The sequence below is a fragment of the Tauraco erythrolophus genome, chromosome 18 (genome assembly GCF_009769465.1).
Source record: "Tauraco erythrolophus isolate bTauEry1 chromosome 18, bTauEry1.pri, whole genome shotgun sequence".
NCBI lineage: Eukaryota > Metazoa > Chordata > Aves > Musophagiformes > Musophagidae > Tauraco > Tauraco erythrolophus.
Genome location: NC_141482.1, coordinates 17,872,493 through 17,887,190, shown reverse-complemented (window position 1 = coordinate 17,887,190; position 14,698 = coordinate 17,872,493). Strand labels below are relative to the sequence as shown.

General features: G+C 43.9%; 1 protein-coding gene and 1 long non-coding RNA gene across 4 annotated transcripts; one reads left to right on the top strand and one right to left on the bottom strand.

The window, feature by feature from the left end:
• The first annotated feature begins 3,253 nt into the window (after positions 1–3,253).
• LOC104381724 (protein 4.2-like) lies at positions 3,254–14,462 on the top strand. 3 transcript variants are annotated; one of them, XM_086622764.1, is made up of 13 exons: positions 3,254–3,490; positions 5,447–5,632; positions 6,301–6,531; positions 7,149–7,267; positions 8,015–8,137; positions 8,547–8,724; positions 9,104–9,242; positions 9,620–9,723; positions 10,776–11,018; positions 11,855–12,175; positions 12,486–12,646; positions 13,079–13,212; positions 14,195–14,462. In XM_086622764.1, the coding sequence occupies exons 1-13, from the start codon at positions 3,481–3,483 to the stop codon at positions 14,343–14,345; spliced, it is 2,100 nt and encodes a 699-aa protein (XP_086478890.1). In that variant the 5' UTR covers positions 3,254–3,480; the 3' UTR covers positions 14,346–14,462. The 3 variants fall into 3 exon arrangements, with proteins under 3 accessions (XP_086478890.1, XP_086478891.1, XP_086478892.1); XM_086622765.1 differs by lacking the exon at positions 5,447–5,632; XM_086622766.1 differs by lacking the exons at positions 5,447–5,632; positions 6,301–6,531.
• On the bottom strand, positions 7,274–9,613 carry LOC147527542 (uncharacterized). Its single transcript, XR_015222666.1, has 3 exons — positions 9,572–9,613; positions 8,370–8,493; positions 7,274–7,889 (listed from the first exon to the last, which is right to left on the bottom strand). It is a non-coding gene; the product is annotated as an uncharacterized LOC147527542 (long non-coding RNA).
• Positions 14,463–14,698: the final 236 nt, after the last annotated feature.

Genomic DNA, 14,698 nt, shown 5'->3' with positions numbered 1-14,698 from the left:
TTCTGATCCAGTCTAGCAAGTTGTACATGCTCATGCTTTTGTTGCATTTTAGAAACAAGTATAGGTTTGGACGTGGTTAATTGTGAGTGAGTGAATGTTAATTCTTACTAAATCTTTACAATGAAGAAAGGAATGCACTTGGTTGATTTCATGGATCTTGTGGACATGGGGTTACACATGCTAACACTGATGCTAACAATATTACAGCCTCAAGTTCAGAGGTTGAAATCAGCATAAGCAGAATGCTGGTATATTACAACTGTAGTTTTACAAACAATGGTACATATCAGAAGCATGATTAATGTGTGTTAAATGCATGAGCAAATTACGTTCACAGCTAGCAACTGTACAGGATAATGGACTAGAATACATATTATAATAAAGGACAGCTTGAGCTCACACACTTTGATTGCTTGAATAAGAGAAGTCTGAAAAATAAACCTGGTATCAAGTTGACTTTGTGACTGGAGAGACAGACCAGTAAGAAGGACTTACAGAAGAGGTAGATTTTTCAGGGAAAAAACAAACCCAGAATTTCAGAAGAATATCGTAACAAATGCTGTTCCTGGAGCTCCAGCAAAGATAAACTGTTCCTGTAAAAAATTTCTTTCTTTTTGGAGCCAGAAACATGTAAGCAACAGCTATGTGGAAAGCATATGAAAGAACCACCCTTAAAACAAATCTGCAAGACAAAGTAAGTTGAAAGGTTACTGAATTTGCCCTTTACAGTTCAGACTAAAAAAAACCCACTATTTTTCTGCTTTGCTGGAGGATCTTAAGGCAATACCTTTGGAGGACTCATAGGGTAGAGCTACCTGTCATTGCATCTGAAGGATTGTCCATTTGCCCACTTCCTGACACCAAACATAGCACTAACAACGGACCATGTTGTACTGAAGCTAGGCAACCAGTAAGAGAGCATGACCTTTGTGCACAACTCCAAATACAGCTATGCTGAGTTTACAGAAGAAATACTACTCCAAAGTGTTACTGTAACCACCTTTTAACCACCAAAATATAAGGAACACAAATACTTGTATGTATACACTTCAGAAATACCTATCAACACGTCTAAAAGTCCAGAGTGCCTGCACTGAGACATGCAAATTGCTGGTTGCATACAGCAAAATAGCCTAACCAATCCAACTCAATTTTTTGACAGTGTCGTTACAATTGCAATATACGGAAATGGCTGCACCACTTTAGTACCATCAGTAATGCAGACAGTATTTGGGGTTTGCCTTTACCAAGATGTGAATGGCATTTAAACTAACAGATGAAACAATTGATGACTGAAGGAAAAACAACATACGAGAAACCCATATTCCAGACAGAAAGAACAGCGATTCACAAGTAGGAAATCTCAACACTTCTTCTGAATGTCTTGACCTCTGTAATGGTCAATTTCAGTTTCTTTCTCTCAGATCTTGGATGAAAAAACTCAGGTATTTAATTTAGGATTGCAAATTCTCACCAGATGGAATGCAAATACAAGCACCTGAGCTGTTCAGTTTACAAAGCGTTCATCAGTGCATTCTACACAGCAAACATTACTTGCAATTGCCAGTTTGACCAAGAGATGGTACTATGTGTATACACAACCATTACAAGGCAGTGGTGATAGAAAAAACACCTGCTTGTATCTCAACCACTCTCTGATTTGGATGTTCATAAACACACATACTGCAAAGGTGCATTTAAAAACACTGATCATGCAAAGTCAGAGGTTTGAGCACAATCAATTGGCTTACAATTTGCATACATATAAAGAGCATGCATCAGTCATTATGATGACTGTTCAAGACACATACTAAAATCACACGTATGTTGACAATAAACTCCCAGAAATTTCTGGAAGAAAAGACTTGAGGAGGACCTTATCCATGTATACAAATACCTGAAGGGAGACTGAAAAGAGGACAAAGCCAGGCTCTTTCCAGTGGTGCCCAGTGACAGGACCAGAGGCAATGGGCACAAACTGAAACACAGGAGGTTCCCTGTGAACACCAGGAAACACTTTTTCACTGTGAGGGTGACTGAGCCCTGTCACAGGTTGCCCAGACAGGCTGCACAGTCTCCATCCTTGGAGATACTCAAAAGCCATCTGGACACGGTCCTGGGCAACCAGCTCCAGGCAGCCCTGTGTGAGCAGGGGGTTGGACAAGATGACCTCCAGAGGTCCCTTCCAACCTCAGCCATTTTGCCATTCTGTGAAAGTCAATCTATACAATTAAGGCTATGCTGTAAATGACTAAACTAAGAGAGTTTGTATTGAGCTTAAACGATGCATATAAGCAAGCAATTATAAAGATTAATATGCAATTACTAAGAAAAATACCAGGCTCACCAGACCATAGCAGCAGCTATCTAGTATAAATCCAAATTTCATCCCGGAACAGCTACAACTTCCTTTGAATGCATCACTGCTTATGTAAGATATGGGTCCCTTTTTCCTATTGTGTATGTGCCTACACTGATCTCTACTTGATATTTTATGGCCTAGTCATTCAGTATCTTCAGATTCTTCTACAACTTTTCCACAGCTGCCTCGCTCGTCTTTACTACTCAGAATAACTGAGTAAGCTTTGCTACCTCAAGTCTTTTTATTGGCTTCTTAAATTATTCATGAATTTGTGGAAGATCACAGATTTCTGCAAAAGTACTGGTGACTCGCTCCACAGTGAAAACTCTTTATTCTGCTGTCTTATTTCCAGTATTTTGACCAATTATTTATCTATGCAATGACCTTCCTTTTATATTATAGCAACTTTAAGAATGTATTTAGTCCATGTCTTGGACAATCCTGGGGGGTGGGGGAGGGTGAGTAAGCGGCTGTGTGGAGTTTAGTTGCCAGAGTGGCCTAAACCATGACAGTCCAAGACTCCAGTGTGACATTTTTAAATAGTGAGCATTATGCTATAGAGATTCTAGGTTTTTTAGTTGTTCCTTTTAACAAATTTCCTCATCTTGAAGCGCTTTCACTTTTTTGAATTAGACATAAGGGTAATGGATGCATTAACCTTTTTTTTCACTCCTTGAAGGGTTTAGGATCTAAGTAGCTTAGGGCCAATGTTGGAGAGCAGCTCTTCAACATTTAGATTGGAAGTGCATTCTGTGCATTGTTTAGAACCAAGTTAATATTTGCATTTCCTATTCTGGGGTCCCCAGTGCACAGCTCTGAGGAAATTGTCACTGGCCGTCTTTAAAGGCTACACATCCCGCTGTGGAATTTAAACCTCATCTGTAGATAGGAAAAGTCAACACTTTCTGCTCTTTAGTGTGGTCTGAGATAAAATAACTTCTGCACAGCAGGCCAGCACGATAAGCTGAAGGAGATGGCAACATCACGTCCCACCCTGCATGCAGAAACTGAACAAACAACTTTGCAAGTGGATAATTTTTGAAGAAAGCTGAAGGAAGAAGCCATTGCCCACCAGAGCAAGCAGGAGCTGAAGACTTTCACGGCAGAGGGAACTAGACATGGGCCAAGGTAAGCAAAAATCACTTTGATTAGTCCCAAGCATTTGCCGGTTGTCTGTCAGGAAAAACTACTGTCCCTGCTCCAAGATACTGTTCATGAGGCTTGTAGAAGAGGTGAGCTTCTTACAGGGCAGGAGGCAAGGAAGTGCTCTAAAGGCTAAGGGAGTTCCAGTTCGCATGGAGGACTGCAGCACAAAAAGGAACAGCAAAGAAAAGCTAGTACCAATGCCTAAGAGGAGTTTGAGAGAAGCAGTAAGAGGCAGCTTATGCAAACATGTGAGAGTTTCAAAGCAAAGGCAAGAGAGTTATCCTTAACATAGGGGATGGGTGGCAGGGGGTGGGGAGGTAAGCCAGACTACAAAACTGAAGCAGAGACATGACTAAGTGTTTCAGCCACTTGAGTAAGGAGAGGGTCCAGGTTCCAAGCAACCTTGAAGAAAGTGACAGTAAGATAAATGAAAAGGCATATGAAGGAGAGGGAGCCAGGCTGCATATGACTCACCAGTCTACAAGATAGTCAGAACAGACCTCTTCATCACAGAGAAGAAAATATTCGAGGTCAGAGCAGGCTCTGCAAAGCTTAAACTGGTGCAGAGCTATGAACTGGGACAGGCGTAAAGGGATTTGAAAACCAGACCATTATCATTCACTGAAACCAATGCATGACAAAATTCATATGGGAAAAAAGAAACAAAGCACACAATCCAGTGGGACTCCCACAATGAACACAGAAGGGACAACAGCAATGGGAGAAGGTATCAATGCAGAGGACAAGGCAAGTTAGACATAGGGAAAGAGCAGACCAATGAAAACTGCAAAGAGTAGTTGTGGCTTTAGCACAAGAGCAGTGGCATTAGCACAAGAGCAATAGCTTTAGACAGCAGGGGAATGGTCTGTAGATTATTTTTATTTTCTTTAGCTGGAACAGAGGGAGGAACCTGGATCAGCAAGGGAAGGTAGGTGACAAGATGTGTCATATAAGGGACAGCAGTTAGAACCACAGGTTCAAGGATCTTAGTGATGAGTTGAGAACTGAAGAGGTAAGTGAGGTCAGGATGATCCTAAGGCTGAGAAAAAATAGGGTGTTATCAGTTTCTCAGCAAGAAGTCTGGAAAGATTAAGAACACCACCAAAACCAGAAGAAAAGTGCAAGTATATGATCACACTACAGCCATTGAGCACCAAATTAGGTGCTTGAAATGGTGAAAAATTTTTTCTCTCTTCTGGTGCTGGACAGAAGCTTGTATGATGTGTATGATACATGTGTAGGAGACAGGAGAAGGAGGAGGAGCTCTTCCATCTCCTGCAGCTCTGGGTGTGAGATTGCCAACTAATGTGGTGCAAAGAAGGAACAACTGGTGTTCGATTTGATGTGATCCAGCACAGTTCCAGGACTATACAGCCACATTGCATTCAAACCAGCAGTGAAGTTTGCACCAGTTGCTGGTCTTTGGTGCATATGAGACACACATAGTGCAGTAACTGCTGGAAGAGCTTGCATCCACATTGCAAGCAGAGTGTAACAGCTTGTTTCCTGTGCACAATTTCAACCACATATCCACGTGAAGAGATGCTGCTTTGAGTGCCATTGGTGCCCTCGAGGACGCAGCATAAGACTCCAAACGTAGTCACAGTGCATGCTCAGTGCTAGCTACATCTGTATCATTTGAATGCTCAGGTCTGTTCCACGTCCTTTTCTGGGCAGGAAGGAGCTTTTGCGTAATCACTTGGTTCACTTAATGATGCTAAGGTATAAGCAAAGACAGCTCATTAGCCACTTGACACAAGAGCAACCAAGCTCAGCGTGAAAGTCCTGACAGCTACTAGGCGGAAAGTCTCAAAGGCAGGGGGACACTGTCTGAGCAGAGAAACACATGATCAGCTCTTTGTCTGTCTCCGATGTGGCCAAGGGCCAGACTGCGGGCAGCTCACAACCCCAAACTCATTCTACATCCTCACACTACAGGTCTGAGCATCAAAAAATGTGATTTCAAGATCACAATGAACAACAATAACCACCACACAGAAGAAATCAGCACTGAAAGGCTTTTGGTGAGGCGCGGGCAGCCATTCACTATCACTGTGAGCTTCTCAGCTCCAATACACAGCTACCTGCAGCAGCTGAAGAAGACCTTCCTCATAGTACAGACAGGTAATGCCATTAACTATACCTGTAAGAACTCTGGTCCTCCACCCACATGAAGAACAGAGCTGGTGGCAAAAGCCATCTCCAGAGCTAGACAGAGGTGCCCACATCTAGAAGTGAGGCCAGTGAATTGTTTATCTAAGGCAGAGCAGAGTCTCCTGCTGCTGAGACTGCAGGGACAGAACTAGATCTCTTTCCAGAAGAGATGCTGCAGCACAATAACCAATGCAGGTTCACTACTCTATGATTTGAAAGCACTCATGGGATCTCTCCTGGCTTTTGCTTTAGGAATGTTCAAACTTAACTAGCCTGTTACAGATGTTTTCTAGTGAGATCCCTGAGAAGGGCGGCAGCATAGAGCCCCAGCTTGTTTTACCATAATCTGTGCACTTTGCTGTTACTTTTGTTACAAGGCACTGAATCCCAGCAGCAGCAGGTCTGCACCATTCTGGCTGTTCCTGGTTTCTACAAAATACACATCCCACTCTCAAACATGGAGGCCTGAGTGCACCACTAACCACAGGAAGATTCACTAGGCATTAAGCTGCTAAAGAGTAAACACTCTCTCACAAGAAAGGACAGCTATGGCGCCAGATATAGACAATGTCCCTGCAATCTGCATGGGGTGAGGATGCACGTCTGGAATAGACACAATCAGATTTCTTTGACTGCAGGATCACATCCTTCCAAAGCAGATGGAACCCAGGTTGAATTTCCCATCTCCAGCCTGGGAGACCAGAAGCAGTGGAGCGCAGTACTGGAAGAACAGGACCCATGCTTCTGGACCATCTCTGTGAATACGCCTGCCAGTGCTCCCATTGGCCAGTACACTCTGCTTTTACATGCCTCCAAGTCTTACTGTCTCCTGGGCTACTTCATCCTTCTCTTTAATCCCTGGTGCCAAGGTACGTGGTCAAATCCAGAAAGGCAGGCAGGGATCAGTCACTTCAACAAAAGAGCTTTTGAAACTCTGGCACTCTGTCTCCATGGAGGTTGAGGCTGACTCACCTAGTGCTCCCCTGGCCACTCCTGCCCTGCTGCTCACAGCACCTTAGGAAGGAGGTAAGGGCTAATAAAACCTCAAAGCTGCCTGCCTCAGCACTTCTGCCCTGTTCCTGGAGTACTACACTGCCAGAGCCCTATCCTCCCACTAAGCGAAAAATGTTTGATAAAATGTTTCCTATAATAAAGAATTTAAGATGAGTCAAGATTATAACTGGTCTGATTAAGGCCACTGTGTCTTTCTCTGGAATAGAGAAGTCAAGAGCCAGGAAAGTAAAAGAGCTAACTAGTGTGATAGTAGAGGAACTTTTTGAACAAGGAAACAGAGATGACAATGAAATTCTTCTTTCCTGTCTGATTCAGAATCTGTGGTATTTTTCCAGGGCAAAATGCCAGGGACTGCCAAAGTCCCTGGAGTGCAGTGGAGTCTGCTGATGTAAGAGAAATGCAAGTGCATCTGAGACCAGAAATGCTTTCTTCCTGATGCTTTTTTCCTGATGTATTTTTTCCTCTAACCTAGATGATGAGGTGTTCTTGGCTAATGAGGCACAGCGGCAGGAGTATATTTTAAACCAAGACGGTGTCATCTACTGGGGGACTGAAAATGCAATCCTAGCACAACCCTGGGACTTCAATCAGGTAAGCAAGAGGTCCAGTATGTCTGCGCGCTCTTACAGCCACCAGCAGAGGAAGGGTGCATATCTCCTGTGTGTACAGGATGCTATCCATTTCCATACTGTGGCTTTGATGACAACTTGATCTCTGCACTCACTGTCTTTGCCTAAGACTGTGCAGAAGAACAGGGACCTGTGTATGAATTCCCATAGCCTAGTATATGTAATTTTAGGTACCTTCTCAGGCTATCCTCTACGAAGAAATGCATTGATCTATATCTGGGCTTTGTGTGCCTTCCTTTCATCAACAGATATAAAAGCATTTAACAGAGCTTAGTAATACTATCTCTATTTCACAGGTAAAGGGAGGACAAGTATATCTTCCAATTTGCCCAAGGCCATCTGGCACAGCCAGTGATTAGAACGGGATTTTATTCCGCTTTAGTGCCACTGGATCACAAAAGTATCTCTGTGCCAACCTAGGGAGTGCTCCAGAAAAGCATCAATTTCCCTCAATCAGGGGATGCAGTATAATGCTAATGCGTTTCCCACCTTGCTTCAATAAAGCTGTATGTCGGCCTTTAGCTTGTTGTGCTCCCCCTCCAAATCTCCGTCTGGAGTTCTCCTCCACAGCCCACTTAATAAGCCTGTAAGTAGAAAGGGAGAAATAATCTGCAGTTACAAACCCTTGCAGCAACTCCAGAGAACACGTATTTGTCCTCAAATTTTGCTCAGAGGCCAAATTGTCTGAAATGATGTGTTCTTGTTTCAGTTTGAGAAAGATATTGTTGACATCTGCTTCACACTGCTGGATGTAGGTGAACGCAATCAACGAGACAAGGATCACACCCAGCGCAAGAGCCCTATTTATATCTGCCGCACAGTTGCAGCCATGGTAAGGAGGGCAGACAGCAGCCCTGACCTTAGCAGAGAAGACATGAATGCAGAGCAAAGGCTAGCAGGCTAGCATCTTCTCAATCCCAGTTTATGGCAACCCACTGATCAAAGAGGAAGCCTGCCCAGGGCTGTTCCAAACAACACCTCCTGCCCATCTCCAGCCCTTCCTCATATTCCTGCAGCAGACAGGTAGTGCTGCAGGAGCTTCTTAGCAGTGACAGTACACTTACTGAATAAATCTCAGGGGAGACTGTTGCATCTGTTCTGCTCAGCCATGACTTCCACGCTTTGCACAAAAAATCCTTTTCTTTTGTCCGCCTTGGGAGTAGTTTCATCAAACAGGATGAGGTGTGCCTACCAAAGAGAGGCAATTTCTTAATCCATCTTTCTCTCCTGCTTCCCTGCAGCTGAACTGCGATGAGTTTAGAGGAATCCTGACAGAATGCGGGACCCGGCAGTACTATAACGGGACACCTCCTTCCAAGTGGCTGGGAAGCAGCCCCATCCTCCGGCAGTGGGTTGCATCACAATGCAAGCCTGTCCGCTATGGGCAGTGCTGGGTGTTTGCTGCAGTCATGTGTTCAGGTACAGTGGTGGTCAGACTTTTGTATTGAGCAAAGCCTTATTTGGTCTGCAGAATCTCTAGCATATGCCTCAATTCCTGGATTAACACAGATCCCAGTAACATAACCTTTAATTGTTAGGTGAGAGGCAGATTGTCAGAGTTTCCTCATCAAAATTCAGCATCGCTAGCTTTGAGATAAAAGAGTGTCAGTACACACCATTCACTGAACGCACCTATGATAGCTTCTTTCCTGAGAGGGCAATGCCTCTTGCAAAGTCCAAACAGCAGGCCTGGTGCCATTCCTAACAGGTCTAGCTACTAAAAAGGGTCTACATCTATCAGCAGAGGCAACCTTAGGGGCGGATGCACAACTGATTCACAGCTCTTTCTTCTGCACAGTTCTGAGGTGCCTGGGAATTCCTACCAGGGTGGTCACAGGCTTTACATGGGCTCACAACACTAACGGCAGCCTGAGTGTGGATGAGTATTATGACGAAGATGGAACACTGCTTACACAAGACAAGAGTGCCCGTGTGTGGTAAGAAAACATGGCAGAACTCAAGCAAGAATTTGAGACAATACCTTGATCTAGGAAGTGATAGAGGGGGGTGAAGAAAAAGGTACAGGGAGGTCGATAGGAGACAGCTCAGCTGAGATCCTGTCTACAGGGCCTGCTCTTGAGAAATGGCCACAATCCAAACCAAAGAGTGCCCTATTACTAGGGCCCACAAGGGAAGAACAATAGCCCGGTTCGGCTGGAGAAACTCCACTTGTGTCAAAAACCATGGCTTCTGCTCTCCTCCACATGCACTGAGATATTTCAAAGGAGCATTCATTGGCTATGGTTTGACTAAAACTTTACTGTACCTCAGGGCTCAGTCCCTTGGTATAAGCATATGATGTTGTCTCTTGCAGGACCTTTCACGTTTGGAATGAATGCTGGATGGCTCGAGTAGGCTTGTTACCAGAGTACAGTGGGTGGCAGGCACTGGATGCCACCTGCCAGGAAAAAAGCAAAGGTAAGATATCAAAGATGAGGTTGGGGGGTGTCGTGGTTTAACCGAGCAGGCAACTAAACGCCACACAGCCGCTTGCTCAGCATCCTCCACCTCCTGGGGAATGGGGAAGAAAATTGAAGGGGAAAAGGGAAGAAGACTCGTGAGTGAAGAAAAATTTAATGATAATACTATAAAATTAAAAGTACCAGTGATAAAATAATAATAGTAATAAAATATTTTTAAAAAATATATAGTGATAATAATATATACAAACAAATCATGCACAATGTAATTGCTCACCACTCGGTAACCAATGCCTGTCCCGTCCCAGCAAGCGATCCCAAAACAGGTAAGTCCCAACACCGCAATCCCAGACGAGCGAGAGGCCCAAAAAGAGAGCAAGAGAGAGACAGAACTCTGAGAGCCTGAGAGAGTCCCACAGAAGAGACCCCTCAGAAAAGAGTTCCCCCAACTTCCCAGTCAACCTTCATCTAAATATTGGGCATGACATTGCACGATATGGAATATTCTATTGGCAAATTTGGCCCTGAATCCTAAGTCTAAGATCAAATCATAAGAGGAGTTGTAGGCCATTTGTCCCGGCCACGCTCCCCCCTAAGCCTGCTGTGCTCCTGCACACTGGCAAAAGCATGGGAAGCTGAAAAGTCCTTGATGTCTCAGTATCAACCATAACCATCAGTGCACTATCAACACTCTCCTTGTAACAAATCCCAAACTAAATCCAAAACAAAACTAACTCTGTCCCAGTCAAAACCAGGACCCGGGGGCTGGCGGGGGGAGTGAAGCAAATAAAGCAGTTCAATATTCCTCCCTTGACTTCCGATGGAAGGATGCAAAAGGATGGGGACTCACCCTGTTGACTTTTAAGCACTAAATCATCATTCATCTGTTTGGTTTGTGCAGTCTGCATAGCTCTAAGAGCTCTATCACAGCACTGCTCCCTAATGTCCTCCTAAACTAGATACTTCACCACTCCCAGTATAGCTCTAAACTAGGCATGTGTCTAGTTGGTAGAGCATCTGAATCTTAACTGGGCCACATTTTCTCTTCAGGTCCATCCTTCTGTGGGCCAGCCCCTGTTCAAGCCATCAAGGAAGGAGACACGGACGTTGATTATGATGTCTGCTATTTCTTTGCTGCTATCAATGCCAAGTGCCAGGTCTGGATACAAAAAGCAGATGACACCCTCAGGCCAGCTCTCAGTGGCACGAAGTACACTGGCAACAACATCAGCACCAAGAGTGTGGGCAGTGAACGCTGTGAGGATATCACACAGCACTACAAGTATCCTGAAGGTATGGAGTAGGCAAATGGCTGAGTACATTCCCTGCCAGTGTTACAAGTGAAGAGTAAAGTCCTAGAGAACAAAGCCATACCAGAGCATTAGGGTCATCCAGTTGTCCCTACTTCTCCTTCCTGAATGGCACACCACCTTACTCTCGCAGTCTACAGACTCAAAGCACAGGTCACACCCCAAATTTCATCCTGCTTAATTACATTAACCAGCTCTCTAGAAGGCCAGGCCTTTCTTCACCAGGCACTCTCCTGTCTGGGAAACCTTCTTTCCTGATTTCTGTTACCTGTACACTCTGTACATTCACCTCCCATTACCACTGTTAATACATAAAGATGTATTTCAGACTCCAGCTTTTTGAAAAGGAATGTGTGCTGCTGGATATTGCCTAAATTCCTCCCTCAAAAAGTAGCTGCCCCTTCAGAATCTATTACTGAGTGTTGTTGCCCTGATCCAACCCTACCATCTCATCTTAGTCTATGGCATGTTGTCTCCTCAGCTGCGGTCCATCACAAGAGAACATAGTACCATGCCCTAGCTAAAGCTAAAGAAGTAACTGCCTCTTTTACTCTGACAGAGGTTAGCACCAAGGTGCTTTAAAAACTATAACAAATCTTTCTAAGTAGATCCTTCTTTCAGGTACATCCAATGAATGTCCTGTCAGCTGAAATTCCTGAACCGCTCCAAACAGAAGTACAACAGGATATCTCTCTATGCTCCTAGAAACAGTTATCTACAGTACTGTCAGGATAATTCAACACCATCCTTCTGCATTTACTGCTTCACACTACCAAACAGGAAAGAATACTAAAATATGTGCTCCCTTTTTTGTGACAGGTTCTCTTCAGGAAAAAGAAGTACTTGACAAAGCCTACAGAAAGATGAAGAAATTTGAGACAACCAGGAGCAGAAGTGAAGAGCAGTTTAGCTCTATTCCTACTGCCCTTGAAGAGCCAGTTAACCTTTCCATCCAGCTCCAGTCAGAGAGTTCTCTGCTACTGGGACAAGATATTCCGCTTTCCATTCAAGTGTTTAACCACAGTGGTGAAGAAAAGGCTACTCGCCTGATAGTTGGAGCCCAGTCTCTACATTATAATGGTGCAGCTGTTACCAAACTTTGGAAGGAAGAGTTTCATTTTACCCTCAAAAGCAATGAAGGTAAGGACTTTACTGGGTGCATGGCTAAAAAAGTGTATCTAGCCCTCTCACTTCAGGAAAAATGCACTTAGGCATAAATTTACAAAAGGCTGACTGAATAGTTGCTGTAGGTGATTGAAATAAAACACTATGGCAACATCACCTTAGTGCTTTTGAATCTGCAAATCCAGTCGGGATCACTTAAGCTTTTGAGTGCTGCAGCTTTTAGTACAATGTTGGGCACTAAACACTCCTAGGTGCCATGCAGGCTAAGATCAGACTGCACTTATCATCTACATTGTCATCTGTATTTCACAACTCTCTATTCCAGCTAACAACCTGCAGGTCCTTGTGCCTTACTCACAGTACAGAAAAGAGCTGGGTGAGAACCATCTGCTTAGGCTGACTGCCATGCTGAGAGACGAGGACTCCTCCGACATATACCTTGCACAGGAAGAGATCAGGATTTGTGATCCTGTCCTCACTATTAAGGTTAGATCAGTCAATCATTCTGTTACTGCAGTAGTGAGAAAACAGGTTTCAGTCATAAGCAGCAAAAAAATTCTGCTGCGTTCAGTGGCTCTTCTCATGCTATTTTCTTTCAAAGCACTGAGACATCAGTTTGGGAAAGGTGAGTTGCGCCACACTGTCGTACACAGTATTTTCACTTCTACCTCGTCTATGTGTGAGCATAAGGAAATCCCAATGACTCCTAACTCACTCACCAGTCTGGAAATCAGAGGCTACAGAAGGAAACTACAGCAGAAGACTGTAGTTAAGAAGAAAGTAAGCTGGACTTAGACTTTTCTGGCAACCGGCAGCTCAGGCTGACACCTCTGGCACCAAAAAAATCATTTATCTCCTTTAATGATAGAAGATTCTCCTTCCTTCTCTCAGTTTCAGCTCATTTTGTTTTTTCAACAGTTTCCAGAAAACATGGTACAATATCAACCAAGCACAGTAAAGATCAGCCTCCTGAACCCTCTCACTGAACCCTTGGACAAGTGTGTGATAGTGGTTGCAGGGCAAGGGCTCATTTACAGACAAAGGAAGTACAGGTAAGTGCAAACTGATCAATATAAGAATGGTAAATGGAAAAAGAGACACAATACAAGCTAGAGAAACCCTTGTACAGGAAAGGCTCTCCCCAAAAATAAGCAGGCAAAACGTGGCAAGAAAAGACTGCTACAGCATGAAAGCCCCAGGCATCCCATCCTTTATTTACAGACAATACAGAAGATTCTCACACTGAAAACGAGAAAAGCCACATAACAGAACTGTCAACAGATATGTAATACATAAGTTGAAGCCAGTATGACATTTGTGAAAGCTTCAACTCCAAAGGCCTAAACAGCAGAAGGAAAGGTCCCTGCCAACATAAAGGGCAACAAGAGAAGTACCACAAGACTTAGGCAGAAACACACATTAACTAAGACAACAGTTATAGTCACTGAAGTGAGCTATGAAATCCAAAAATTATTTGCTGTTGAGAAATCAATTGCTTTTTAGGTAGCCACTTGAACATCCATAAGTGGGGTAAAACTATACTGTTTGTGACGTGTCTTTCCACCCATTACCCACTGCCAGCAATAAACACAGTCCCTCAGTACAATTTTAACAGTGTCTTCCCATTCTCTGCTGAAGAGTCAGGCAAACCTGACTTAGCCAAGAGTCATCCAAAAAGGCATGCTCTCCTTTGCATGAAAAGAATCCCACATTTCTCTCAAGAAGCTGCATTAAGACAAAGTAACCTCACATGCCTCCATGGGGAGTTCAACTCTCCTGTAGTATCTTCCTTCCAAAGTAGAAGGAAGAAGATCTTCCTTCTAGTCGCATCTTCCTTCCAAACTAGAAGAACTTCTACTGTCACATCACAGTTCCATTGTGGTAGTTTAGATAACTGCCAGCCTTCTATTTGTAGTCTTTTTTCTTTCCTTTTTTTTGGCACCACAATCCTGCCTAGGAAATGCAACTCCTGGGCCCTGGGAACTAGAAATACAAAGAGGTGTGCTTCCTGCATAATCTCTTCTTGCCTTTCAGGCTGGGCTCTGTGCAACCTAAAAGCATTCAAGAGCTGCAAATCCTAATCACCCCCACTCAAGTAGGGCCCAGAAGACTCACTGCACATCTTACCTGCCCTCAACTCCAGAACTTGAAGAGCTACAAAACTATCGATGTTGCAGCTGCCTGATGCCCAACTTAGAACAGGTCCTGCTGTCCTGTTCACAAAAGAGTGGTCACGATCTGTGCCCTGATCTTAGGCAAGCATAGATGTTAGCAGTTTTAATTAAAGTTATATTTAAAACCATGTCTGACTTTGATTATTTGTACAAACTAAACTCTCTCCCAACTGCCCCTATGCCCACTCTCCAGTTTTGTAAGTTGAACCTTAAGGTGACAATAATGGGCTAAATGCTCAAGCAGATGCTGCATTTCTCACCATGCGTATGTGCTCAGTACACCACTGCTTAATCATTTTTCCCTGCTCATGGCAAAAAAGGATATCCTAGAACTGTGAAGTGATGATAGCATTTCTCTAGAGAT

Coding starts and splice junctions, on each gene's coding strand:
- LOC104381724 (XM_086622764.1), top strand. Junction 5,633..6,300: donor CTTCCTCATAGTACAGACAG/GTAATGCCATTA, acceptor CTTTGACTGCAG/GATCACATCCTTCCAAAGCA. Junction 11,019..11,854: donor GCACTACAAGTATCCTGAAG/GTATGGAGTAGG, acceptor TTTTTGTGACAG/GTTCTCTTCAGGAAAAAGAA.